The sequence below is a fragment of the Parasteatoda tepidariorum genome, chromosome 2 (assembly GCF_982258835.1).
Source record: "Parasteatoda tepidariorum strain Cologne lab strain chromosome 2, Ptep-v5.0, whole genome shotgun sequence".
In the NCBI taxonomy this organism is placed as follows: Eukaryota; Metazoa; Arthropoda; class Arachnida; order Araneae; family Theridiidae; genus Parasteatoda; species Parasteatoda tepidariorum.
In genome coordinates, this window is record NC_141756.1 from 32,898,106 (window position 1) to 32,924,487 (window position 26,382).

Sequence of the window (26,382 nt, forward strand, 5' to 3'; positions counted from 1 at the left end):
AATCACGTGTTGTTCAAATTTTTTCGATACGATGATTTTTTATGATTTTATAGCTATTTTTCTGAAAAGTGGGCGTGGCACTTTTGACGTTCCATAAGCTGTCTGTTTGTTTACCTTGTAGTTATCAAGCTTATTTTGAATTTTTTTTATGTTCAAATCAATATTTCTATAAAATATTTTTTAATTAGTATAGCATATAAATTAATTAATTAATATAGCATTAATAAATTAATTAATTTATAAAAAACATTAATAAATTAATTAATTAATATAGCATTAGTATATAAATTTTCTAGCATGTTATCGAAATTCTGCAATATGCTTTTCCTATGTCAATGTCAATAATTTTTTTATTTATCTGGTATCAAATATATTATTTGTTTTATTAAAATTATAGAGAATAATGTTTTTAGTGTAATTTTTATGCACACAAAAATAATCTTTTTTCTTTGTTTCAAGGTTACATATGACATATTGATATGATGCATAACGAACAATATTTTTATGTAAAAATCGTTTGTATTGGTAAAAATTTAGCATTTATTATATTAAGAATACATCGGAAGTTCTTTTTATATTTTAAGCATGATATTATAGCTGTTACAGTGAGTTTTAGTTAATTTACACAAAAAAAGTAGTTTTTCTCCGTTAACTTTTTTTGCATAATTTACATCTATAATTTGTCCCTTGTGTCTGAAAAATTGAAAATTTTGCCTGAAAATTTTTCATATGCTTCATATGACTGTTATAAAGACAATGTAGCATTGTTTTCACGAAATATTAATTATAAAGTTTTTTATACAACTTTAACTGTAGGAGGAAATGAAAATTTTCGAAAAAAAAGCGTCAAAACTAAAAAAAAAAAAAATTTCTCAAAATCTGTTGAAGTGAAACAATAACTGATGCTAGAGAGTCTTTATATCATCATTATCTATCTGTAGAAAAAATTTTAAATTATTTGGATGAAATTTTAGACACAAGGGACAATTTTTGTATTTTTTTAAATTTTCATATTTTATTAAATTTTTAAAAAAATTTTGACCAAAATTGTTTTTACTTGGCCTATTTCCTAAAATATGCTAAAAAATAAATAAATTATGTTCATAATAGTAAAATTAAATTAAAAAACAAGTTTTCATAAATTTTCATTTCAAAGGTCCCGTGTCCCCTTAAGTTATAATTTTAAGATAATAACTATTATTAGCATTGGTATCAGTTATATTTCTCATTTGTAAACAGACTCATAAATTTCAAATTCTAGACAAGAAATTTAATTATACCAATGCTATTGTTAGAGTTACTTGCATATCATTTATAACTTATTTTTCTCATGCTGGATACAATAGCAAACCATAAGTTTGAGTTAAGTATGTAGCATAGAAACTATGCAGACAGACAGGATTCATTGAACAGATTTGTTGCACATCTACACCTGTTTTTTAAACAATTTTTTCTCAATTTCAAAATGCCGGGTGCAAATGCACAACAAACCTGTTCCAAACTCACTTTAAAAATGCTTGGCTAATTTCGTAAACAAAAATTTTCACAATTGTTTGACTTAGAATTTCTTCTTAAATTTACAATGAACATTTGATGGTCGGCTATTGGCCAAGTGTAGAAAAAGTGCATTTAGATCATGTTACTTTTGGTTGCTAGGGATGTGAAAAAAGTTTTTCTTTAATGTTCTATTTCTTTTTGGGTTGTTATTAAATATATGAAATATATTATTAATAGATTATTCAAGTAAAAAAAGTTTACCTTAACAGTTTTAATCATTTTGGCTACTTCCACTTTGCTCTTGCCTTTAACCGTTTCTCCGTTGATGGCAGTTATTTCATCTCCGCACTCCAAGGTTCCATCCTTCGCAACTGGACCATTCTCAGAAATTTGTACTAGGTAGAGGCAAGGGCAAAAAGGTGCTCCTCCTCCAATACTTATTCCAATCAAATTCTTGTCATCCTTCTGAAGATTGATGCACCCAGATGTTAGGGTCATACCCCTATAAACAAATCATTTATTAAAAGTAAAACCCAAATACATGCATTAATATTTAAAAATAATCCACAGATATACACACTTTAAAATATTCATACAAACATAATAAACATTGTAAAAAACTCAATTCAAATGAACAATTATTTTACTCAAATATCAAATACTAAACTTGTCAAATACATAGAAACCTGACAAGTTGACCAAACATGTCAGTTGACCTCTGTAATAAAGAACCGAATTTATCCAATACATATAAATCAAATGAATGAAACCTTTGTAACCTGAAAGTCTGTCTATCTCTTAAGTTAACTACTCATATAAGTAAACTTTGATCGCTATTTTTAAACTCTTCATATGATGATAAAAAAACCTACTCAGAGATTTGTTTATACTTACATATTATGTGTTGAACCTTCACGAAATTAGTGAAATAGTATTTAGACAACCTAAATCTCTTTATGAGTTGAGCATAAGGGAAACTTATATAAGCTTTTGCAATAAATAGGTTTTTAAGTAAAATAAAATAAATTTTAAAATCGAGAAAAAAAGGTAGTTTTCTTATTACACATGCACCATTAGATATTTTAAAAAAATATTTACAACGAATTACTGATGTGTATAATAAACAAAATATCTATATCTAATATTTTTAACTGACCAGTTTAATATTTGACGCCCGGTGGCTGAGTGGTAGCGCTTCGCGCTGCCGTGCCACAGGTCCTTGGTTCGATCCTTGGGCCGGGCAAGGCCGACTCAGCCTTTCATCCCTTCAGTGGGTCGATAAAATGAGTACCAAGCATGCTTGGGAACTAACACTGGGGGTTCCGCGTTCGGCTGACCACCTGACCGGAACATATGCTCCTGCACCCCAGAGCCCAGGGTCAAGAAAACTGAGATGGGCACAGTCGGCCTTGGCCCTCTTAATGGGCTGTCGCGCCACTGAGTTAGTTTTAGTTTAATATTTAAATTTATGCAACATATTACAATTTATTCTGTTATTATTTTCCTTTCTTAACATTTATGAGATATTTTCTAAATATAATTTTAAAATCATGTTAAAAAATTGCATTTATCTTTATTTTACTTCAAAATATAAGATATTTATAACAACATAAATAACATACTACAGTGGAACCCCGATTTTACGTTGTCCGTTTCGTACGTTATCCCGCTTCTTACGTCATTTTCTGCTGATCCGTGAAAATTGCCTATACCGACAATGTTAAAAAATCCCGGATTTTGCGTTACCCCTTTTATGAAAATCCCGCTTGATGCGTTTTTCTACAAACAGATCAAAAAAAAATTTTTTTATTCTATTCGAAATGTTTTTGCTCATTTTTCCGTGCTAGCATACCAAATTAGATTTTCAGTCGGTTTTGTTTGAGTTTCAAAGCTATAGCATTTTATCTCATTTTCGAAACCTCAGTCATCGTGTTCTTTTCTCGAAAGAAGATGTCGAAACGAAAATGCTTTTCTCTAGCCGAAAAGGCTGAAATCATCGAAAAAGCTAATGAATTTCATGGCACTAAAGTTGATCTTGCTAAATCTTTGGGTATTGCTTATTCAACTTTGCAAATGATTTTAAAGCAAGAAGCTTCAGTAGAACTGAACGCTGAAAAACTCGGAAAATATGCCAAGAAGAGAAAAACCCTTAAAACATCTCCGTATGATGAGTTAGAAAAAATTTTAATGAACTGTTTCAAGGAAGCCAGAGCAGCAAAGATTCCTATATATGGATCCATCCTGAGAGAAAAGGCGCTTGAAATTGCTGAAAGGCTTAAACTCCAAGGCTTCAGTGCCTCAAATGGCTGGATCGATCGATTAAAAAAAAAGGAACAATTTATGCTTCAAATCTATCTGTTGCGAATCCGATAGTATAGATATGTCAATTGTGTAACAGCGGAAAGAAGAAACTCTGCCAAATTTATTAAAGGGCTATAATCCAAGTGAAATATTTAATGCGGACGAAACGGGATTGATTTTTAACCTATTGCCAAACAAGACATTGACAATTAAAGATGAAAATTGCCATGGAGGAAAGCTTTTAAAAATGTGCTTTTATGTTTTGCTCTGTGCAAATGCCAATGGAAGCTAAAAGTTAACGCCTCTTGTGATCGGTAGAGCAGAGAAACCACGGTGTTTCTAAAATATCAAAAGTTTTCCTACCGATTACACTTCAAACAAAAAAGCATGGATGACGCAAGCATTATTTAAAAAGTTTCTTAAAAAACTGGATAAGAAAATGAATTTTCGAAAGCCCAACATAATTTTATTCCTAGACCAATGCACTGCTCATTTAAACCTTAAATTGAAAAACGTGCGAATAGAGTTTTTTCCAGCTAACTGTATGAGCAAACTTCAACCACTGGATTTAGGAATTATACGATCATTTAAAGAGAGTTGCCGGAAGCAACTGGTTAGAAAATCTCTAATGTTTCTTGATTCTGGTGAATTTCAGGATGCTTCTAAGGCAAAAATTAATGTTCTTGAGGCTCTTAATTTGATATCTTCAGCTTGGGACAGTGTCGACATAAAGTGCATTATCAATGGATTCATTAAAGCAGGATTTTCAAAATCGGAGGAGGAGAGCGCTGTTGTTTTGGAAGAAGAAGAAGGTAGCGTGTTTGAAGTTGAGGACCTTCCGGAAGTCGATGATGCATACATCGACTGTGACACAGATATCATTACTTCAGAAATCCCTTTCATAAGTGATTTAATGCCTGATTCCGACGATAGTGCTGATGACGATGAAATAACAGAAGACGTGCGAACAGCTGGTCAAGCGATACAAAGCATAAAAACTCTAAAACAATTTTTACTTGCAAATGCAAATCACGAAGCAAATTTGCAAAAACTTGATAGTATTGAACGAGCTGTATACGAAATTGTAGCTAGAAACGAAAAGCAAGTATAGATTACTCATTTTTTCCACTAATTTAACTGGTAGGTGTTCATTTTTTAAAATATGCATAGATTTTTCTTAACCCCGATTTTACGTTATTCCGCTTCGAGCGTTTTTTATCGCTAGTCCGACAGAAAACGTAAAATCGGGGTTTCACTGTATATATTTTAGAATAACATGCTATATGAGATAATGAAAAAAAAATGACTCATAAATAATATGGTATATATATTAGGATAACATTTTAATAAGAATGTAAAAAAAAATTAGGATAACATGTTAATCATCTGACTAAATTGACCACTAAAGTAAAGCAATGTAAGTGATCAACTTACACAGGCATAACTATATTTGGTACTTGGCCAGCATTGGATAAATTATTTTTATTAAAAATTCTTATTACATTTTTTTGAGTAAATAAAATTAAGAAATTTAAAAAATTTTGAGTCTTAAAATGATATGTTTAAATTATTTATATAAGTTTGCCACAAAAAATTCATTAAAATAGTGTCCGGTTATGTTTACTTTAAATTTCAAAGTCGCTTTCGAAATGTGAATTCTTTGGACTTCAAATTACCATATGCAACAAAAATAAACCTTTTCCTAGAAGAAAAAATTTTAAGCTCTGTTGATTAGATTTAAGATATTGATTAATATCTTAAATCTACTTTAATCATGTGCAGGTGATAAAATTTTACTAAAAATAATAATAATAATAACTATAAAGATATTGCTCTATCAATGTTAATACAACTAATTTCGTGTTAGTGTTATTCTTCATTTTACTGATAGTATTAAATTAGAATTTAAGTATAATTGCATTTTACACAGATAGATGGTGGTTGAATGTGTTCAATCAAGTTGGATATATTGTAAGTAAGGCTAGAGATAGTAACCCAATACTGTCGACCATCAAGAAACACTCATCAGATTGTTTAAAGTAAAAAAAGTGTGACATTGTTTAAATGGTTACTACATGACATATATTGATAAAAAAATGGACTTTAATTCCCTTTCTTCAAAACAAAGAAGCAAAGTAACAAATAAATGAGAAAAAAATTTAACTCTTAACTTAATTCTGTTAAAGAAGTTTTATTTTAAAAATAGCAAAGATGGAGTTGCATTGTAATTTAAAAGCAATTGAATAAATGTTAAATATTTTTCTCATCAATTTATAATCTGATGGCAACATCTTCTATGTTTGCAACAAAAATCAGCATGTTTCCAATGAAGGGAACCTTTTTTTTTTTAATGAAGTATGTAGTTTACATACCATTTTACTTTTTTAAACCAAACAGTTACCGTATTGCAATTTGTATTAATTTTCTTATTCATACAATGGATTGCATAGCCCTAAAATTCTACATAAAACATTGTAATCTTGTTCTTCTGTGCTCAATTATCTACCACAAACAACAACTTTAAGGCAAGATTTCATAGTTGTAAGAGTGACTGTTTTCCCATAAATCAAATGACATAGATTTCATTTTTTTGCATGCATCAAGGTAATTTCTCTCCATAATGTAACATATAAATATACATATGTTAAAAAAAATTCTAAACTTCAATTTTGGAAAAGAAAATGATATCTTAAGACATTTCTGAAGGCATAAAATTTTGCAAGAGATCGCTTTGAAACTCTATACGAAGATTTAAGCATTTTTAAAGCGAAGTTAATATTAAGGCTCAATTTATAACAATGCCAAAATCTGAGTCTTCAACTGAATAAATGTGAATTAACTGATGCAATTCTGAATTATAATTTTTATTCAATAGTTTCACTGGCCCATAATATTGTGCACTTATTAAAAAAAAAAAAACTACAAATGTTTACTGTTGAGAACAAAATGAAAACTATTATGAATGTTTTGTGTAAATTTTTTTAGCAGAAAGAAAAAAGAACAAAAATAAATAATACAAAACAATAAGTTTTGAAAAACAAAGCAAAATAAATAAAAGGAAATAAAAGCATATTACTAAATAGCATATTAAAATAAACAAGCCAAAACAACAAAACAAAATCAACAAAATAACAAAAACAAATGAAATTAAGCAAAACAAAGTTACATGCGATCTTCCATGTACTGAAAATAAGGCCCACATTCATCCGGATCAGACATATGGATTTTTGAATAATCTGTTGAAAACATCCTCACCACCTTAGAAAATAAAAATAAAACACTCATAATAAAACACTCATCAACATGTCAGATTGCGATAAAAAAAATTTAAAAAAAACTTTTAACATTTTTATTTGAATTTGGAATGTAAATGTAAAATATATGTTACTGTTGTTTGTTAATTATTCAATTTGCTTTGATAGCAACCAAAATAAAAATAGCTTTTCAAAACTGTATAAGTTAGAAAATATAAATAAAATGATTTATAATTCATAAGCAAAAATGGTTTTTACACTACCTAAATTGTAATGTGTAATAATTTTGTTCTTAACTACCTCTAATTAGCATACCTAGTAAATATCCAATACAAATAAGATAAATGCACACAAATCAACTATAAAATATTGAACAGGACAAAATATTAGATACAATTAATATATTATACGAATAACAGTCACTGATAGAATAACATGAGAGGATACATGCCAAATACCTGTTGATGACTTTCAACAATGTATAAGATTTGATAACGTCCGATGTTGTTAAAAATTATAGGAAGAATATTATTTTGAAAATTTTCTATTATTTATATATACACCACCTAAGCTAAGTAAAAGTGCCTTTACCTGAGATTTCCCTACCTGTAAATTAGACAGATAGCATTATAAATTGGCAAGATTTTGGTCGCTTATAGCTAGATTTTAGAAAGAGGGTGAAAGATTCAAAAAACTAATTATTGAATTACATAATTTTATCTTTTTTAAATTTAATAAAGAAGTCATTGTAAGGTTAAACAGTGTTAATATGTAGAAGAAGTTGAAATCTTGTTTTTTATTTAAAATAATACAGTTTAATAAGTCAGAGTCAAGATTGCCTATATGACTTAGCACTGTACATTGGGATATTTATTACATATAAAATTTTTCACTTAACTATTATTTCAATCTCCATTTTTTGTCATTAGAAAATCTCATAAATAATTCACTTTGCCTGTTTTCTGTAATAACATAATTCTCCAAAATAAGTGGGGTAGCCTATTGTAAATTTTTACCATTTAATCGACTATTACATTTCAGTTTAAAGAATATTAAAAAGCTAGGGAAGATTACAGTAAATACGTCAAAACTGTCTCTAAGTTTTGATGACTTGATGGTGGTTTTTAGCAAAAAACTAAAAAAGAAATCAAAAGGTATAAATCACAGCCACCGTTGGGCAAAGTAGAAAATGTTTTTCTTTTATATTTTTAAAAATTAAAAAGCCTCTTGACACCTTAGGCAGAGTAGTAAGCCTGAACTTATACTGATGTGGAAATAACCCCTTAAGTCATACGAGTTCTTACAGTAAGTAAAATGCCTTTAGTAATTTATAGATAAAATAATGTTTTAGAAAATCCAATAGAAAGATTTGCTAATAAAATTGTGAATACAAACAAAACTTCATATTTCTAACCTAAATTGTGGTTTGTTAGAACAAGTTTTATAAGAATAAAACTACAGAAAGCTTAGATCGAGATTCTTCCGAAAGTGCGAACAAATTTGAGATTTTTAGAGGCTACGACAGGGATAGGAGTTAGTGTAACAAATACCTTCAGTTGTTGTGCATATCAATCTAAAATACAATAAAAAAATGCTACGGAAATTTATAAAATTTTTGCATAAAAGCAAATACACTTCAAAATTTGTACAAAAAATTATAATTTGTACACGCATTCTCCTTAATGTGTATTGAATTCGATTTGTTGAAAACAAAAAGCGTATTCACTAACTAAATATTTTTTAAATCAATATATTTAAAATTGCATAAGGAGCTTTTTACATTTTATCTTCTTCCATAAAAAATGAATCATCGTTTTCCAAGTCTAACATTTTTATTTCTTGATATAATACACAGCAATTGAATTCTTGTTAAATTATTATAAGCCGAAAGAAGAACAAAAAAACAATTGAACCCCACATCAACAAAAACAAACAACAGTTTCGGTTAACGTCTATAACATTTGTTCGATGTTTTATTAATTAAAAATGTTAAGGTATGATTACAAAATGCACAATACATTGAATACAATATATATTTTTAAAAAACAGTTTTTAGCTGTCAGTAGTGTGTCAAATTAACTTATTTAATGAATTTATGAGTCTAGGTAAAAAGTAAGAGATTACAAGCGTTTCAACATACACATACAACTGCAACTTCAACTTCCACGTCGATTGTTTGCAAGTTATTTTTTGTTTACATTATACTTTAATCGTCATCGTTTACCTCATTAAATTCACGCATCATGGAGATTTTAATCTAAAAAAATAAAAGAATTGAACCAGTTGTTCCCATTTTCTACCAGTAATCACTAATACTGTTTTTTCCTTATGGGTCTTTGGTACACCTGCCACATAACTAAATCCTTTTTCACGCGTGAAGCTTATCGAAGGAACAGTTCCATCTCTCTCTTATTGCTTGAAACATGAGAAAATAAATAATTAGCAAATATTTAATTCTTTTCTTATTTATTTCAACCATGGGAGAGGTTTTAGTGTTGCTATTTCTATCATCTGCCATGCTAATAGGATGTTATATGGCAGGAATGATTCCATTGATTGTATCTTTGTCTGAGGTAATCACTCATGCTATGTTCTTTGGTTGCCTATAAAATTAATATTTGCATACATGTCACATTTTTTAAAAATAAAATCTTGTATTTTATTGTAAGCAATCTAAATCAGAGTATTTTTTTCCTTCCCTTTTCTGAATAAAAGATTTATTGCATGTCAAAAAAACTAAAATCAATAAATGTTAGAAACAAATGAGAAATTTAAAACAAATCTATATCAATTTTACTTGGTGCACATAAAACTCTTCAGTGATTTTTTTAAAGCTTGATGTGCTGTATTAATTATTGATTAATAGTAAATTTAAATTGAATTATTATATTTTATTAAATTAATTTTAATATTGATAAATAGAAAGGGAATTTTTAGTAGTTATAACAAAACATGAATTGGAAGCGGGAACGTTCTTGCTTTGGCCAAGGCTTTGCATTTGCTGTTAGAACAGATGGAACAATACAATATTGATTTGATTGCCATTCAGGAGATTTTAGAGAAGTCAATGGAATTTGACATTGAGACATACCATCTTTTTATTGATTTTAAGGCTGCTTTAGTATCAAGAGAAATTATCTTTTTGAAGCACAGAATACCTTCGAAACTCATTAAATTGACGAGACTTACATGGAAAGATGCAAAGTGTAAGATTAAGTTTCTGGGGTCTGTCAGAAAATTTTGACACATTTATAGGTGTTTAACAGGGAGATTCTCACTCCTATCTTTTTAATATTACACTTCAGAGAGTTATTCGTGATTCAAACATCAATACCAGTGGTCACATTTTTACTAGATCAGTACAACTACTTGCATATGCTGATGATATTGAGGAAATTGCTCGTTCCTTTCCTTCCCTGAAAGAGGCATTTCTTGTCCTTGAGGTGGCTGCAAGACAAGTGAACTTAGTCATAAATGTAGAGAAAACAAAATATATGTTTTTCTCAAGAAACAGAGTCCCAGTCCCCTATCTTGAAATAGATTTGAAACAGTAAGGAGTTTTACTTACTTAGGATCAATTATTACTATTGACAACAGAATGACTCCTGAAATAAAAAATTGACTATCTCTGGGCTGAGAAAATTTATTAAATCTAGGTTTCTTTCTAGTAAAACAAAATTTTTAATCTACAAAACTCTTGTCTGGCCAGTTTTGACTTACGCTTCTGAAACTTGAACAATGACAAAACTGGAGGAAAATTGTATCGCAATATTTGAGAGAAAGATTTTGTGGGTATACTTGGTGGTGGGAATGAAAGCAATAACTGGAGAAGGAGATTTAACTTCCTACTGTACAAGATTTATAAGCAACCCAATATTATTAAATACATATAAATAAATAGAATGATTTGGATGACCCACATGATTCGAATTAGTGATGACAATATAATAAAAAGGAAGCCCACTGGAACAAAAAAGCAGGGAAGGCCACAATTGAGATGGGCTAACTCAGTGGAGTCCGATTTTCTTCAATTAATGAAAAGAATTTGGAGATCAAAGATAAATCTGAAGCCATTCTGGAGAAATCTTCAGAGGAAGGTATTGGGCTGTATGTCCATCTATGATGATGTAACAAAAACAATTATGTTATAACTTCTCTCTTTCACTTTTTCTTTGTTACTTTCTTTGGCACAGTTATTTTCTTTTTCAAATTTGGCGTTAGAGTTAGGATTGTAAAACAATTGAATTTCCTGATTATTTTTTTTATAACAAAAATGCCTATAATTTCATTATAAGTACTATGAATCATAGTGTATGATGACTTAAAAAAATAATACATACATTATGATTTGTAGTTTCAAAAATTACACATTACACTGCTAGTTTGACTTTATGTTATGCATACTTCGGTTAAGGGTCGCTATAGATTAGAAGAAGTTTTTTCAAATGTCTAACAAATCAGGTAAAGGTATTTAATTGGAACATTTAGATATTCTTAAAAAATTTTAATAATTTCTTCTGAATTTTTTTGTTGTTGTTTACTTTATATCAATGAATAGATTATAAAGAGAAAAAAAAAAAAACAGATTTTGACAGCTCTCACACATATATTTAAATTTATTTATAAAAGTATTTTTAACTAAAAAGTTACTTTACCCTTCGTTATTTTAAAAATGAATCAAATACATTAGTTTTCAGTATTAACAAAACAGTATATTCACCATGACCAATAAACCAATTGCTTTTAAAAATAACTAATAATTAAAAAATAATAAGGATAGATACCTCATAGATTACTGGAAGATAAGAATATTATCCATTATGCTTCATGACAAGAGTATTTTTCTATAAAATATATTGCTTGGTTTGTAAGTTTATATTTAAAAAATTATTTGTCTTTAATGTAAGGTAAAAGTCTTGTATTGTGTTTTATTTGTTATAAATGCATAAATATGACTGAACTGAAAATCAGCATGATTTTATTAAAATAAGTGTCATCGATTAGGCGAATTGGAATGAAATTTTTCTTGTAAGTGCTTATTACATTACAGCCACCTTAGTATAAAAAAGTGGTATACAATGTAGCAATTCTCTTACTTAATCTTTCTGTTAAGAGCAAAAATCTACAGAAAAATGAAATGTCGCACAAGTGTTTTCAACTGCATTTCGCCTTAAAAGAAATAAAGGGTATTTCAATTATATATGTGCCTGGTGCCTTTACTATGTGCAAAAATAATTAAAGGATAATCATAATACTGCATTTGAATTAATTGTGATAAAATGTACTTCTGAGGATTAAAAAAAAAACACTTAGGTAAAAGCACTTCTTATAGTTTTAATGTATTTCTTTTGATTGCAGGACAAATTACAAATTGTTTCAGTCTTGGGAGCTGGACTTTTAGTTGGGACTGCCCTCTCTGTGATTATACCAGAGGGTGTTAACACATTATACTCAACACAATTAAGTAAGTTGCTTTCGTGTTTGATCTTAAATGCCAGGCTTGAATAAAGAAAGCATTGTTTACACTCTGTTTATGTCTCAGATCCTTAGCAAATATTCATAGAACTGTTTTAAGAAAAAAGTTTCTCAGACTCAATCTAAACAAAAGCTTTAATGTTAACAAACTATTAAAACTTTGAGATATTTGTATTCAAGCTTGCGTTTGAATTGAGTCTAAAAGCTTTTTCTAGAAAAGTGTTTTTTTTTTTTTTGGTCTTCATAGCTGTGGTTGTAAACATATGAGGTTTATCTAAATGATGCTATCAATATTATCTTTTTTTCGTAATTATCAACATGAACATGAAGCTAAATTAGTCACGTCTTGTTGGCTCAGAACCACCAAAGAACAATTATCAGTGTTCCTTTGGACAAGCAATCGATGCTAAAAAATGACATATTACTGTTTTTTTTTTTACTTTCAATTTTTAGTTTTATACAGTTTTAATGTCACAAAATAGCATCATTTCATCAAAATTGAGAACATTTCACATTCTTTGTATGGTAATTTTCCATTTAAATCTACTTTATTTACTTTTTTTTAACAAACTAATAGAAACATTTAAACTGGCCAGTGAAAATGTAACATGACTGTACATCTACAGCTAAATTAAATTATATTTTATTTCAACAGAGCAGCTAGAGGCTTTGAAGCACATTCAAAAGGAAGTCTTAACTCAAGAGTCAGTTTCTCAAGCGCACATTCCAGAAATACATGACTTTGAGCCCCATTCTGTCATTGGGGTTGCCTTAGTCTTAGGATTTATATTCATGCTACTAATAGACCAAATAAGTTCAGCTCACAGCCTACACTCCTCAACAGCTGGTAAGTCTCCTATGAGTGGAAGATATTTTTAAGATAGTTTTAAAATTATAAGCTGTTTAATTTGTAACAAAAAACACTATCCAGGCCATTCAGCAACTGAGAAAAATGCATCTCAGAAGTTTAAATTTGACATACTTTCGTCACTTTTAAATATGTATTTAATGCTAGCTTTTTTTTCCTTTACATAATCTTACATTGCACTTTGTTTTGCTGTGCGAAAGATATACTATTTTGAGACTTGATATTATGAAAGAATGTACAAGAAGTAAGATAGATAAGAAATATTTGCTGATTAGTTCAAGAATAATGAAGTCCACTTTGTCGTCTGAAAAAGTGCAGCTACAAGGTTAAAATTTGACATGCTGAAAAGACCATTTTTGTTTATGCATTTAACACAATTTTTTTCTTAATTCTTGTTTGTTAAAAAATTATTGAAATTTTAAGTGCTTTTTCTTGAGATTTTTCACTTTATTTACTTTAAATAATAATGTTTTCAATATTTAGGCAAATTTATTCATCTCTCGCATGATCTTTATTTTATAAATTCTTATCAAAAGTAACAACAACAAAAAAAGAAATTTTATGTTGCCAGATATATCTTAACCTTTATATTGAAATTTTTAAAAATATAATAACTTAATTTTAAAAAAATGAATCCATTTCCAATTCAAACTGTTATAGGGATTAGTCTCATTAATAAGTAAAATTGCTTTTTACTAGTTCTATGTTATGTCACACGTTTTTTTTTTTTTTTTTTTAAATATACTTAAATTTTTTTCAGATCCAGATAATTTGTCATGATTATTAACGAAATGTTCTTTATTTTTATGGAAAATATTGACTTTAAAAAATAAAAAAAAATATGAATGCAAAAGAATTATGAGGGGTTTTGAGCGGGGTTAACAGGAGGCAGAGCCTTTTAGTGGTTAGAAAATAAAGTAAGTTCATAAAAACGAATGCAAAAGTCAGTCTTTGTCCCACATAGCATAAGTTTGTCAATAATTCCTTATGATTCTTATTCTAGGTTTTCCTTAGTCTGTGGTAAAAAATTTGCAAAATCTATGTAATTTTGTGTGACTGAAAATGTGAAAGGCATCATCACTTAAAAAAGTAGTTTTAACTCATATGTATTCATTGTGATATTAAAAAAGATATATGCCAAAAAAATAATAATTTTCGTTGGATAAAATACAATGGATGGCTGAAATTTTCTGACACAAATAAAATAGTTTTTTATTTTTATAATACTATATAATAGTGTAATCTGATGGAATTGATACTAAAATCAAGTAATAATAGTTCTCTATTTGTCAAGTAAAATGAAAAATTTTAAATGCATTCTGTTTTTTGAATAAAACTTATATCTGCTAAACAATTTATGTTTTGTTTAAATCTGTTACAGATGTTGAATCTTCCTCTAAGCAGGATCGTCATAAAATTACTGCTACTATAGGACTTGTTGTACATGCTGCTGGTATGTTGTACTTTCATTCATTTTATATTGTTATTACTATAATAGAATATCTAAGAGCATTGGGGAGCTTAAGGAGGCGCTGTATTGCGAGAGGCATTTTTTATGGTTCATTTTGTTTTATATGTATTGGTACTGGCAAATACGATATAGGCCCTATCTAAATTTTGATAAAAATCACAATGATGTTTGTATGGGGGCTAAAAAGTTGCCTGAAAAAATATAAATTGCATTCATTAGGAAATCGACACTTGATAAGGCTTAAATGTTACAGGATATGGTTATGTATAAATGACCATTATATCATGCAAATAAAGAAAGGAAAATTTATAAAAATTAAATAATAATTTTGAGTTATTAGAATCTCTAAGTGCAATTGCTGCAGATGCAAGAAAATAAAAATTATAATCTACCCACAGAATGACATCATATAAAGTAAGTCATTTAATAAAAATAGAAAAATCTTTGATGATTTAAAATCTAAAGATCTTTAAAATGATTCACCAGAATTGTCATCAGAAATAAGATCTAAATATTCAGTATTCAGATCTGTTAATGTTATCATTAGAATAGTGTTCATTTCCATTAAGAAAGAATGCAAAAATCCACTTTTGTTGCCATCAAGCTCATTTGAGATTCCTCACCTCTTACAAGAGATCATTATTTTTTTATTTTATAACAGTCATTGAACAACCAAGTCAATTTTTTGGGTTTACGACTAGTAATGTTCAACTCTGTAGCCCTGTAATTTTGAACCCAATCCAGAAGACAAGGGAACTTATGGATCAAGTATTGGGAGAATTTCACTTTCGTTGGAGGTCTTTTTAATGGAACTAACCCGCATTTGCATCACATAGAAAGGTAAACCTCCCACTGTTAGCCTGGCGGCAAGGGGACTCTAACCCATGATCTGTCTACCACCAAGGATATTTTATGCAGCACTGTGGTCGGTGCAAGCCGGAAGCAGAATTTCTATCGACCAGCCAAACCGAACGCTCGATCCCCGGAATCATCACGGTTCAAGAGTTCATTATAGCCATCTCCAAGCAGTAGTTAAAGCCCCCAAGTCAATAATATCTTAATGGGAGGTACATTTTGAATTCCCGGATGGTGTTATTTCCTACTGCTGAATAACTTTTCCTACTCTCCTTACTCCGCTTTCAAAGAATGCCATCCAGCACGCATCAGCGGATAGTTCAAGACTTGTACAACTTTATTCACCCAATCTCTCATGCACTTTCTATTGATATTAAAATGTTTTAACAAAAATGAAGCTTGTAATGAATTTAGTTGAAATTTAAACCATTACCCTTATGTCATTTTATAGCTTTTAATTATGGCTTTTAATTTTATGCCTATTATGTACAAAGGGAGATTAAACATCTTGCCTCTAGAAATGATGGATACAATTTGATTCTTTAGTCACTGTAAACGTGTGCATGTTTCATTATGCACCCCATCCATTTCCTGTTTTTCTTTTTAAACCATGATTCTAATAAAGGGTGGGATTGCATGTCTTTTACTCTTTTTCCAATGAATTCCTGAATAAATGCATTAAATAGATTTGTTTCATGTATTTATTCTTCAGTTAAAAAGATTCAATTCTGCTGCCTCTATGACCCCCCTTCCAAATGTTAGTACAGCATATATTAAGTTACAACTTGCTACATCGGAGCTATAGTTTAATTGCAGCTCAGATTTTCTTGTTTAGATATGCATTCGCTTTTCTTGTTATTTTTCATTCGCTTGTAGTTTGGCAATAGTTTCTTTGTTTTTGTAGATATTTTTATTTGAATATTTATATTTAATTGCACTTACTATACTGTTATGTATATTATAGTATTGAGTAAGTTATTTTTAAAAATGCTTTGAAATTTAAGTGATTTTTATAAATTTTTTGGAATATAATAAAAGTTATTATAGAATCATTTGTTATGTGTCTTTAAAAACATGTAACATGTCTTTGAAAAAAAATTTGGCACAGATTGGCTTGGCTTTTTTAACATATTAGGTCAGCTAATACAGAGGATATGCAGTGTGGAAATTTTTCATTCAAAGAGAAAATGTGGTGACCTTTCTACAAACCCCACCTAGAATGAACCCTGCTTTATATCTTATCTTTATATATCCAGTTTTTTTTTTTTTTTTTTTTTTTTTTTTTTTTTTTTTTACCTTCTCTTTTGAAAACGATTAGATTTTCAGTCTTAGTAATTAATATAAATGTATAAATCTCTGCTCCTAAAAGTCTCAAATTTGTAGAAACAAGTTAGTCACTATAATACAATAAAATATTTATGCAAATTTCTATGTTCTAAGAAATTTGTATTAAAAGCATTTTTTGAAGCTGAATAAATAATTTTCTTCTAATTTGTAAATTGATTTAAAGCTATGATTTTTCTTTTAAAAAAAATACTCAGTTGAATTAAATTAACTGATTTAAATTTATGTGACCCTGGTTTAGAATAGAAATACTTGTTTTTACAAGTTTTTAAAACGAACAAAAAATAACATTTATTCTAATTATGTACCACAATATGTTTTTCGAATTTTTTATTTCATTCATCTTCTGATATTTGCTGGATATTGTGTTCATATACATTTAGTTAGTCATTATAGTTACCTATTAAAATGTACTATTTTCTTTTATAGTTGAAGAGGTATATTATTAATGAATAATATAAAAATGATACCATAAATGTTAAGTACTACTGATGACTGGGTGACCAATGCATATACACTCATGATCAAAAATAAAGGAATGTGTTATTTAAACAAAGAGGGCCTTATTTTGCTCAGTTATTTTGCTCTGAATGTACATTATTACAATATTTATTCTCATAAGATGTATTTAAAAAAATGAAGGTTAAAGGAAGAAATTTACGAATGAAAGGTTTAGAATAATATATTTTCTCATAAGTAGATATTTCTTTGTAATTTTCCTTGTTTAAATCAGTTCAACTGTTAAATAAATTCACCTAATTTATTAAAAAAAATTTCTATCAATCTTCAGCTTTTTTTTATATGAAATAAACGAAATAATGTAATTGATTAGTATGAAATTATGTAAACTGTATCCTCCAGCAATATTCTACATGTGGAAGTAGTTAAGTATTGACTATATTTTGAGGTTAATTTGTAATCGCAACATTTTTTTAAAAAATCGTTGTAATTAACTGCAACTAAATGTAGTTTTTGCAACCACTGGATCATTATTTTGATCACATGATAAAAATTTTCGAAATGTCACAGTTACATCTAAAAAATGCATTAAAAAAAAATCTGAACAGAAACAAATAGCTGGATTAAAGATTGCTGATTTGATTCTTTAATACTATCATTGTTTCACCATATTATTCAAAAATCGGCCTTTAATTCGTGAATTTTTTTAAAAAAAAGCTTGATTGTAAGGGTTTGAAAATTACAATTTCATTCACATTAAAAATTCCTGTGTGGGCAAAAAACAAGCAAGATATTTGTTAAATATCTTGCCATTATGTGCTCCTAGTTGTATACGACATGGCTCTTGCCCCCATAATTCCAAACTTGTAATGTGGACTCTCTTTCCTTGCTTTGACTTAAGGTTCATGAAAGTTGAGTTTGCTATCTCTCATTACTGAGCATTACCTAGACTTTTCATCTTCTCCTAAAATCATTCAACACTACTATTTACTTAAAATCCTTCTGTCTTCTAAAAAATACTAATAGATGACACTTTCAAACCCTATCCCATTTTCCATTCCTATGGAAATCCTTTTTATTTATTCCCAGTTGATTGTATTCATCTTTCTCTTATCTCTGGCTTAACAAGGACAATATTTTATTTTGCTCCCTTCAAAGCTCATTGGATTCTCAAATTGATTTATTGATGATATACTTTCCCTGTTATTTTGTCATTTTTTGTTAAGTTGTTACTTAGTTACAATACTGAAGCAACATGTTTCTGTTAAGTGTGTTATTTTATATTTATATATTGCTTTTATAGTTTATTAAAAAATTTTGCTCTTTGGAATTTATCTTATGCTTATTGTTTGTTTCAGCGGATGGTGTGGCTCTTGGGGCTGCTGTCACAACATCCCATACAGATATAGAGATGATAGTGTTTACAGCTATTATGCTACATAAGGTACTTATATTTATTCATTATCAATATCTGTATTGTATTTCTTTCATCAATCTTGTAGTTGAATCACATATTTATGTAGCTATTATGAGCAAAAGCTTTTAAGTAGTGTCCTATTTTAACCGATTTTCCCAGCATGGCATCTAAAATTAAATTTCTTTTATTAATTAAATTAATTTTCTTCATCTAATGTGTTGAATGATTGATTTCTTTTCAAAATAACGGCAGAACAAATACATAATAAAAATTTTAAATTTACAAATGTTGAAAATTTTAAATGGGTAAAGAAGCAGAAGAATGAAGAGTGTGCTTTTAAGTAGAGGTGTTTGCACGTTATAAAGAATGTAAACAGTGGGTGAATATGTTGCCATCAGATTTATATTTCAAAATTCATTTTCCCCCAACAATTCATGTGTCTCAAAATGTTATGTATTGCCTCCATTGCTGCTGTGGTGCTCCAATAAATATTGAAGATCTCCACAAGAACTACATCCATTCATAATATTGGGAAGCCAAAGAGTTTTTGGACTACTTAAAATTTTTATTTCTTGCTTTTATGTGTTTTTTTGTTTTATTTTATGTATTTAGATCTTTGTATGTATGTCTGTAAAGACTGCTGCATTAAAAATAAAAGAATTGCAGTATTTTAATTTAACGCAAATATTCAGTCAGTTATTCGAACTTTTAGGCGCCAGCTGCTTTTGGACTTGTGACGTTTTTGATGCATGAAGGCTTGGACAGAGTCAAAATTAGAAAACACCTATTGATATTTGCTCTTGCTGCACCCGTTCTTGCTATCATCACTTACTTTGGTATTAGTCAGGTGAGTTTAATGTTGCTGTGAAAAAAAAAAAAATCTGTTTTTACTGTCCTCTAATAGTGTCACACAATGTCCTTCATTCATGAATTATTTTATTAACTTTAAAATAGTTATTTCCATGCTTATGAATAGTTCCAAAACTCTTTTCATGTAATATTGAAAAATATTTATACATGAAAGGTAGTCTTTCCTCCCAAGGTAGGGTTAGTCATTTTGATAATGTTATTTTATAAATATTCAGTTTGTTTTTTTCTGTGGTGTGTGCTTTTAACTGTTAATACGAAAATAATTAATTATAAATGTTTTTTATTTCTTCATAAAATTTATTGCTACTTCATCAATAAAGCAACTTAAAGTACTGACACTTGATTCTTATTGATACCCATGAGAAATTCACATCCCTTACTATAAAAAGATTTTTCTGGTGTTTAAGAATAAACTTTATTTGGGGAAAAGCTCATTAAATGATTAAAAAAATACCCTTTCAAAAGTACACTCTTAAAGTACACACTATAAGTAATAATTCAAAACATTATTGTTTGTATTTCAGAGAGTAATAAAAAAAATTGTATGAAGTAATTATAATAATAATTGTTCTATAAAAAAATTTAATTTTTGTGAATGTAATTATTTTTTATATTTTTTTCCAGTTAGATTTTTTAAAAAGGGTAAGTATTTTTTTAAAAAAAAACAAACAAACACTACTTTACACATTATGAACGCTAACACTAAACCAACACACCATGAACTATGTATATTGCAGATCTTTAATATGTAGCAGGTTTCCTTTAAAAAGCAAAAAGGAAATACTATGCTAGGGTCATGAACATTTATCAGGATAATTTTAATAAGTAGTAACCCATGTTTCGAGTGCAAATGGGTGATTGAAAATTTTGACTTTTAAATAAGATCATAGTTCAAGGTGATGAGTGACAACTAGTTTATTGAAGCTAAAAGTGAAGATTACAATTGTGACATCCCTTTTATAGGGGCATACAAGGAAGTAAAAGAACGATTGCAAACGTCCAATGGAACGTCCGAGATTTCAGAGCGGACGGCTGAGAAGACTGTGTTTGCAGTTATTATTTCTCGTGAAGTTTCCCGGATCTTAAAGTATGTCAGGGCGATTACAAAATAATGCAAGGAAATTTTTCAGATCCGTTTCTCAACAGAAAATAGTATTTAAAAAAAATTTTTTTTACTTCTTACTAAGACATAATGACTAATTTGAAGTGAGCCTCCAATTATTTACAAATTACATTTTTTTAATATCACCCCTTTAAGTTTTTTTTCCTTATCCTCCATCCTCTATCTTTAATACCTATGTAAGCATTCCAATGTAAAAATGTAGGATTTTTTTCCCTTAGTTAAAACATGTCAAACTTACAATGTAGGAGTTATTTAAAAGAGTTTTTTTTTTTTTTAATGAACTCTGCTTCAAGAAACAGTGTTTAATAAACTGAGCTGAAAAAAATTCAGGCAAAATAAAAGTCTTGGAAAAGTTGTTCATTCCTGAGAATGAAATTCAAAGGAAATTCCTGACTGAATATATAGTGTGATTAGGACTGGGCTATAAATCGATGTATCGAGACATATCGATTTAACGCATATATCGGCAAGACGATACAGCGACTTTCATTCAAGGCGATGCATCAGAAATCTGATTTAAGCCATCGAGTAAAGACAACGAGCGCAAAACGACATAGCGATATAAGACACGCAAGGATATAAGAACGATATAGCGATATAAGACTCTTCTCTTACGTTCCGATGTCGACTCGTGCTTTTTCAAAATGATGTTCGTTTCGTTTTGTTGAAATGGCCTTGATTGGTGAACTGTAGAATCAGAATCAGAGTTTTGAGTTATATCGTTATATCGCATGTTCCTTTTCGCACTTCTTAGCTTTTTTTTTCGTTGTCGCGCCTTTACTTGTAGATTGTTTTCAGTGGACTAACTTCGTGATCGCCGATGTTACCTTGTTCTGAAGGCAATCTATTATTGAAAAGAATATATAAAGAAGAGTTTCTTCATTAATTAGATAAGTTTTTTTAAAAAAAAATCTTTTTATTTTTAAATGTGAAAATTATCGGCAATCTAATTTAGGCACCCATAAAGAATTGTATTTGTTAGGTTATTTCTTTACTTTCTTTTTATTTATTAAAAACTTTTTGGATGAAACTTCTAATAATTTAATGAGTTTTTATTGCTGATTTTAAATTTATAAATCTTGTTGTTTTTATTTTTAGAAATAAAGTTAAAACAATTTTTTTTTTTTGTCATTTGGATTTGGACATAAGTCAATTAACTTTGTTTATACAAAAAAATTTGAAAGGTTTGCGTATTTTATTCATTTTTTTTAAATTATTTAGCACTTCGTTTTATTAGAGAGTATAATAATTTTTTTTAAAAAATATTCTTTTCATATTATTTGTTAATTAGCTAAATATATTATCGATTATCAAAATTTTTTTATTTTTAAGAAATTAAATCTTACTTTGATTTTCGGTCATAATTTAATTTAATTATTTATCTGAAATGATAAGGTCCCGCAGTGAACTGATCGTTAAGACACGGTTCCCTGCAGATCACCGAAGTCAAGCGCCACTGGCTGCGGTCAGTGTGCGGGTGAGTGACCACTTGGATCAGTCTGCGTAGGCACCGAGGGTGTGCGGTATTGGTCCTCGTTAAACTGTCCTACCGTAAAGTGCTCGACTTCGCGTGCAGGTCGTCGAGCTACCGAAGCGGGGGTGCCATCCCATCTGCGGAGGATCAAAATTGTGATGGCATGTCTTCGGATCATCCTCAGGGATATTTCCCAGACCGTCGCCAATAGCCCATTGTGCAGCTCTAGTGTGACGTAAATGAACTATAATAAACTATAATAACTGAAATGATAATAATAAAAAATAGTGTTTTAAAAACGTTTTTTTTTTCTAAAATTTATTTAGCACTTTGTTTTAAACATACAAATAATTTTTAACGTTTCATTTAGAAATTGAACATTAAGATCGAACTTAATAATTATGTAATTATTTATGCATAATAGTACAAGAAAATATTAATTTGTAAAAAATGCTTTAAAAAAAGTTTTTAACATTTTGTTTTACGTGTATTATGAATTTCTAAACAAACATTTCAATAAATATTTTAAGTAAGATTTGTACATTGTAGTCAATTTATTTAATATCTTTCTTAAGCAATATCTTCAAATTTATAAATTGATTTAAATCAATCTGAGTATGAAGTTTTGATAGAAATCTGACTTTCTGTGCCTTACAAGTAAATGAAATTCAAAAATACTATATCCCGATACATCGCTATATCGCTATGCAAAACTGACGATGCATCACGATATATAATTTCGAAAAACGCCCAGTCCTAAGTGTGATTTATTTCAATAATTTTGACCGAAATCTGGAGCCCTGCAGAAAGAGATAATTAAAAAGGCCTGCTAAATGTTTTTGCACAGGGCTCCGCTAAGTTCAGTGACACTCTGATAATGCATAAGATATTGAAAATGAATTAATAGACATCTTTGTCTAAGTTTTAATACACTTTTTTCTGTTTCATTTTAGTCGACGAAAGAAAGACTGTCCTCGATGAATGCCACTGGGATTGCCATGCTCTTCAGCGCTGGAACTTTCCTTTACGTGGCAACTGTTCACGTTCTTCCAGAAATAGCTCTTCAATCTCACAGGCACAACCCCGACATCTCCACTCCGGACATCAAAGGGTTCAGGAAGGTGGAACTTCTGGCCCTCGTGGTGGGTGCCCTCCTACCTCTCCTCTTATCGGTCGGCCATCACCACTGATGTCACAGTTTGTAGTCTTTCTGGGACTGCTTTGCTGGTCCGGGGGGAGAATTGTTGTGATAATCTGAACAAATAGAAGCATTGAAGAGAGAGAGAGAAAAAAATTTTATAGTTTGTTCTTTGATGTGTTCAAAGCATTTTATATTCTCTTTTTCAAAGACATTTAAGTTTTCAGTGAATTCAAGTTTAGATTTCTAAAAAAAAACACTCTATTTCAGTAGTACGGAAAAAACCTGTTTGTTATATCTTTTGGTTTTTTAAAATATTTAATTGATTTAGTTTTTTACTGATAATCCTGATAATCTGTTTTGGGTAGATTTTATGGATCAATCCTATTTTTAAGTAAAGTCTAAATAAGCTCTTTCAATGCAATTTAATAAGAAAGAATAAAATATTGGATGCATTTTAGAGTGCAATAGATAGTTGCCTTATTCTTATCTGAGAAAGACTAAGAGAGTGGTGAATCTAAGATGATTCGAGTAATTAAATTTATAGTTGAGGCAAAAATTGTTTACAGTGTGATATTATAATAATATTTTATGTTCTGAAATTTATAATCCATTATCTGATATAAAAAGAAGTATAATAAATTCTGGAAGCATTATTATCAAGTACAAAATTAAATCCGTTCTTTGTTATTTAAATTGCTCATCCATTCATTTGTCTTTATTTTGGAATTCCACCTTTTATAATTTACTAGCATGTAACTATTTGTTTATTGAATGAGCTTCTATAAATACTTAAAGAAATTTTACAAATTGAAATATTAGTTGTTGTCATAGTTCCTTTTTCTTATATTAAGTTGTTTCTATTAAAGGTAAGTTAGATTTAATTATGTTTAGTTGAGCTTTCAAAATGCTTATGTAATGTATATTTACATAAAATGTGTTATTTTTGTTTACAGTGCTTGTTTTGTTTTTAGCTACACAATATTGCCTAGTTTAAAACATAAAATAATTATGTTTGACTTTGTTTCAAAAAAAGGGAAAAATATTGAAGATATTACATGTACAGTTTTTACTTGCATAATACTGTTTATTTGAAGAGAAAAATGAAGTTCATGTTTTCATAAAGTACTTACATTGATTTTTCAATTGCATGATAATATATGAAGCATTTCTTTTCACTAAAAGAATTTTTGTGTAATCTGACTTTTTACTGTAGTTTCTCCCATTCTGCTAAAAATTTGCAATAGTGCAATTATACACCTTGTTGAAAAGTTCTTGCTGAACATGTAAGTTTTTTTTTAATTAATAAAATAGTTATTATAAAATAGATAATAAAAAATATCAATAAAAATATATATATAAAATCTATAGATAGATGAAATTGATATAATTAATGACATTCCTTAATTAGTGTCATTGAATTAATTCAAATATACCATTAACAATATACTGCCTAAAAAGTTTTTTAAAGGCTGGAGGTTACACTCATTTTGTTAAGAAATATTTAGCTATTTCAAATGTTGAAAGCACTACTTTGCACTTTGAATATTTTCTGTTAAGCTTTTGCATTTTTATTTCACCTGCCTGTGTTTGAAATGTTGTTCCAAGTACTTATGCCTTTTTTTCTGCTTTTTTTTTTCTTCACTCAAAATAGATTCACCATCTATCTTTATATACTCGAGTATAAGTCACATTCAATCATCTATTCCAGAAAAGAAAAATATGTAATAAATATTGTTATTTAAGATTAATTGTACCTGTTATACTCATAATTGTGATAGTTAGAACTGTCGTTTTTGTAAAAACAAAGTTTGAAAAATGTCTAAAATTGAACTGCAGAATCATTTATATTCTCGTGCGTATATTTTCATTGTTTCTGATGGACATGGATGCTAAACTGACAATACAACACTAAAGTATGAATTTCTTTCAAGATATTAAGAGATAAAATGTCAGTTAATTATTTTTAAAGCCTCATTATTATTTATGAGGCAAAAGTGTTTTATTTTTTCTCTCATAATAATAACTATAAATATGTTAAGAGCTCTGAAAAAATAAGCAAAAACTAATTGTTTTGACCGAAAAAAAAAGGAAGAATTGATAGTCAGAAATAATTAAAAAAAACGTTCTAGGACTCTATTAATCACTAAATATTTCCCTGCTGAATATCCAAAATGTTACTACTACCCAAATACTCATGTGATGAACTTTCAATGGTATACAAATGACATTCAAGAATTTATTTATTCAGATTTTATGTGTTGTGAATGACGCGATTTATCTAAATTATTTCAATTTTAGTTGCTTGTTTGAAAAGAAAATTTGAATTTTAGCTTGAATTAAGTATACATTGAATGTATGTTGTACATTGAGTCAGTTCCTGACAAAGTAATGTATATATTTTGATGATCTAATATATTGAAATTTAAAAACAAAATTGTGTATATAAATAAAATAGTTTTTTTTAGGTGTCTTATCTTCTTCAAACAAAATATAAATACTCAAATTTTTATTTAATTATTTATTTTGCATTAAAAGAGAAGGTGTACATGATGCCTTTTTGCAGAATATGTTTTCTTAAAACAAAGCGAAAAATGTTGTTGTCAATTACTTTATAAGAATAAATGATTTTTTATATATTTATTTTAATTAGAATATTCTTTAACTTTCTGCTTACAGCTGAGACAACTGATGATCCAGAATAGCTGATGCTATCATCCGCTGTAGGCAAAAGCTTGACAATTAACGTTTTCAAAGTTGTAATATATTTATTTTATGTATTTTGCCTCCCCAAATATTTTTATCTAAGTTCTTTAAAGTCAGTATATTTAGCTAA

General features: G+C 28.7%; 2 protein-coding genes across 4 annotated transcripts in view; one reads left to right on the top strand and one right to left on the bottom strand.

Annotated features, from left to right (window-relative positions):
* PICK1 (protein interacting with PRKCA 1) overlaps window positions 1–9,204 on the bottom strand; it is a 23,021-nt gene extending 13,817 nt beyond the window's left edge. The window contains exons 1-3 of one of the 2 annotated variants that reach the window (XM_016065204.4): window positions 8,833–9,204; window positions 6,965–7,056; window positions 1,759–1,999 (exon numbers count right to left, since the gene is read on the bottom strand). In XM_016065204.4, the coding sequence (XP_015920690.1) occupies window positions 1,759–1,999; window positions 6,965–7,047 (324 nt within the window). In that variant the 5' untranslated portion in view covers window positions 7,048–7,056; window positions 8,833–9,204. The remainder of the gene's footprint in view (window positions 1–1,758; window positions 2,000–6,964; window positions 7,057–8,832) is intronic. The other variant, XM_016065207.4, reaches the window with a different exon arrangement.
* Window positions 9,189–26,013, top strand: Zip102B (Zinc/iron regulated transporter-related protein 102B). 2 transcript variants are annotated; one of them, XM_071177398.2, is made up of 8 exons: window positions 9,218–9,625; window positions 12,411–12,516; window positions 13,183–13,374; window positions 14,777–14,848; window positions 18,883–18,968; window positions 19,654–19,788; window positions 20,436–20,453; window positions 23,362–26,013. In XM_071177398.2, exons 1-8 carry the CDS (start codon window positions 9,530–9,532, stop codon window positions 23,596–23,598), a joined length of 942 nt encoding a protein of 313 aa, XP_071033499.1. In that variant the 5' UTR covers window positions 9,218–9,529; the 3' UTR covers window positions 23,599–26,013. The 2 variants fall into 2 exon arrangements, with proteins under 2 accessions (XP_015920694.1, XP_071033499.1); XM_016065208.4 differs by lacking the exon at window positions 20,436–20,453 and having other exon boundaries at window positions 9,189–9,625.
* The last annotated feature ends 369 nt before the right edge of the window (window positions 26,014–26,382 follow it).

Bases quoted from the DNA above. Each gene is read 5' to 3' on its own strand.
- Zip102B (XM_071177398.2), top strand. From the start codon at position 9,530: ATGGGAGAGGTTTTAGTGTTGCTATTTCTATCATCTGCCATGCTAATA. The intron at 14,849-18,882 runs GTATGTTGTACT...TGTTTGTTTCAG, and splicing joins ACTTGTTGTACATGCTGCTG to CGGATGGTGTGGCTCTTGGG. The intron at 18,969-19,653 runs GTACTTATATTT...TCGAACTTTTAG, and splicing joins CAGCTATTATGCTACATAAG to GCGCCAGCTGCTTTTGGACT.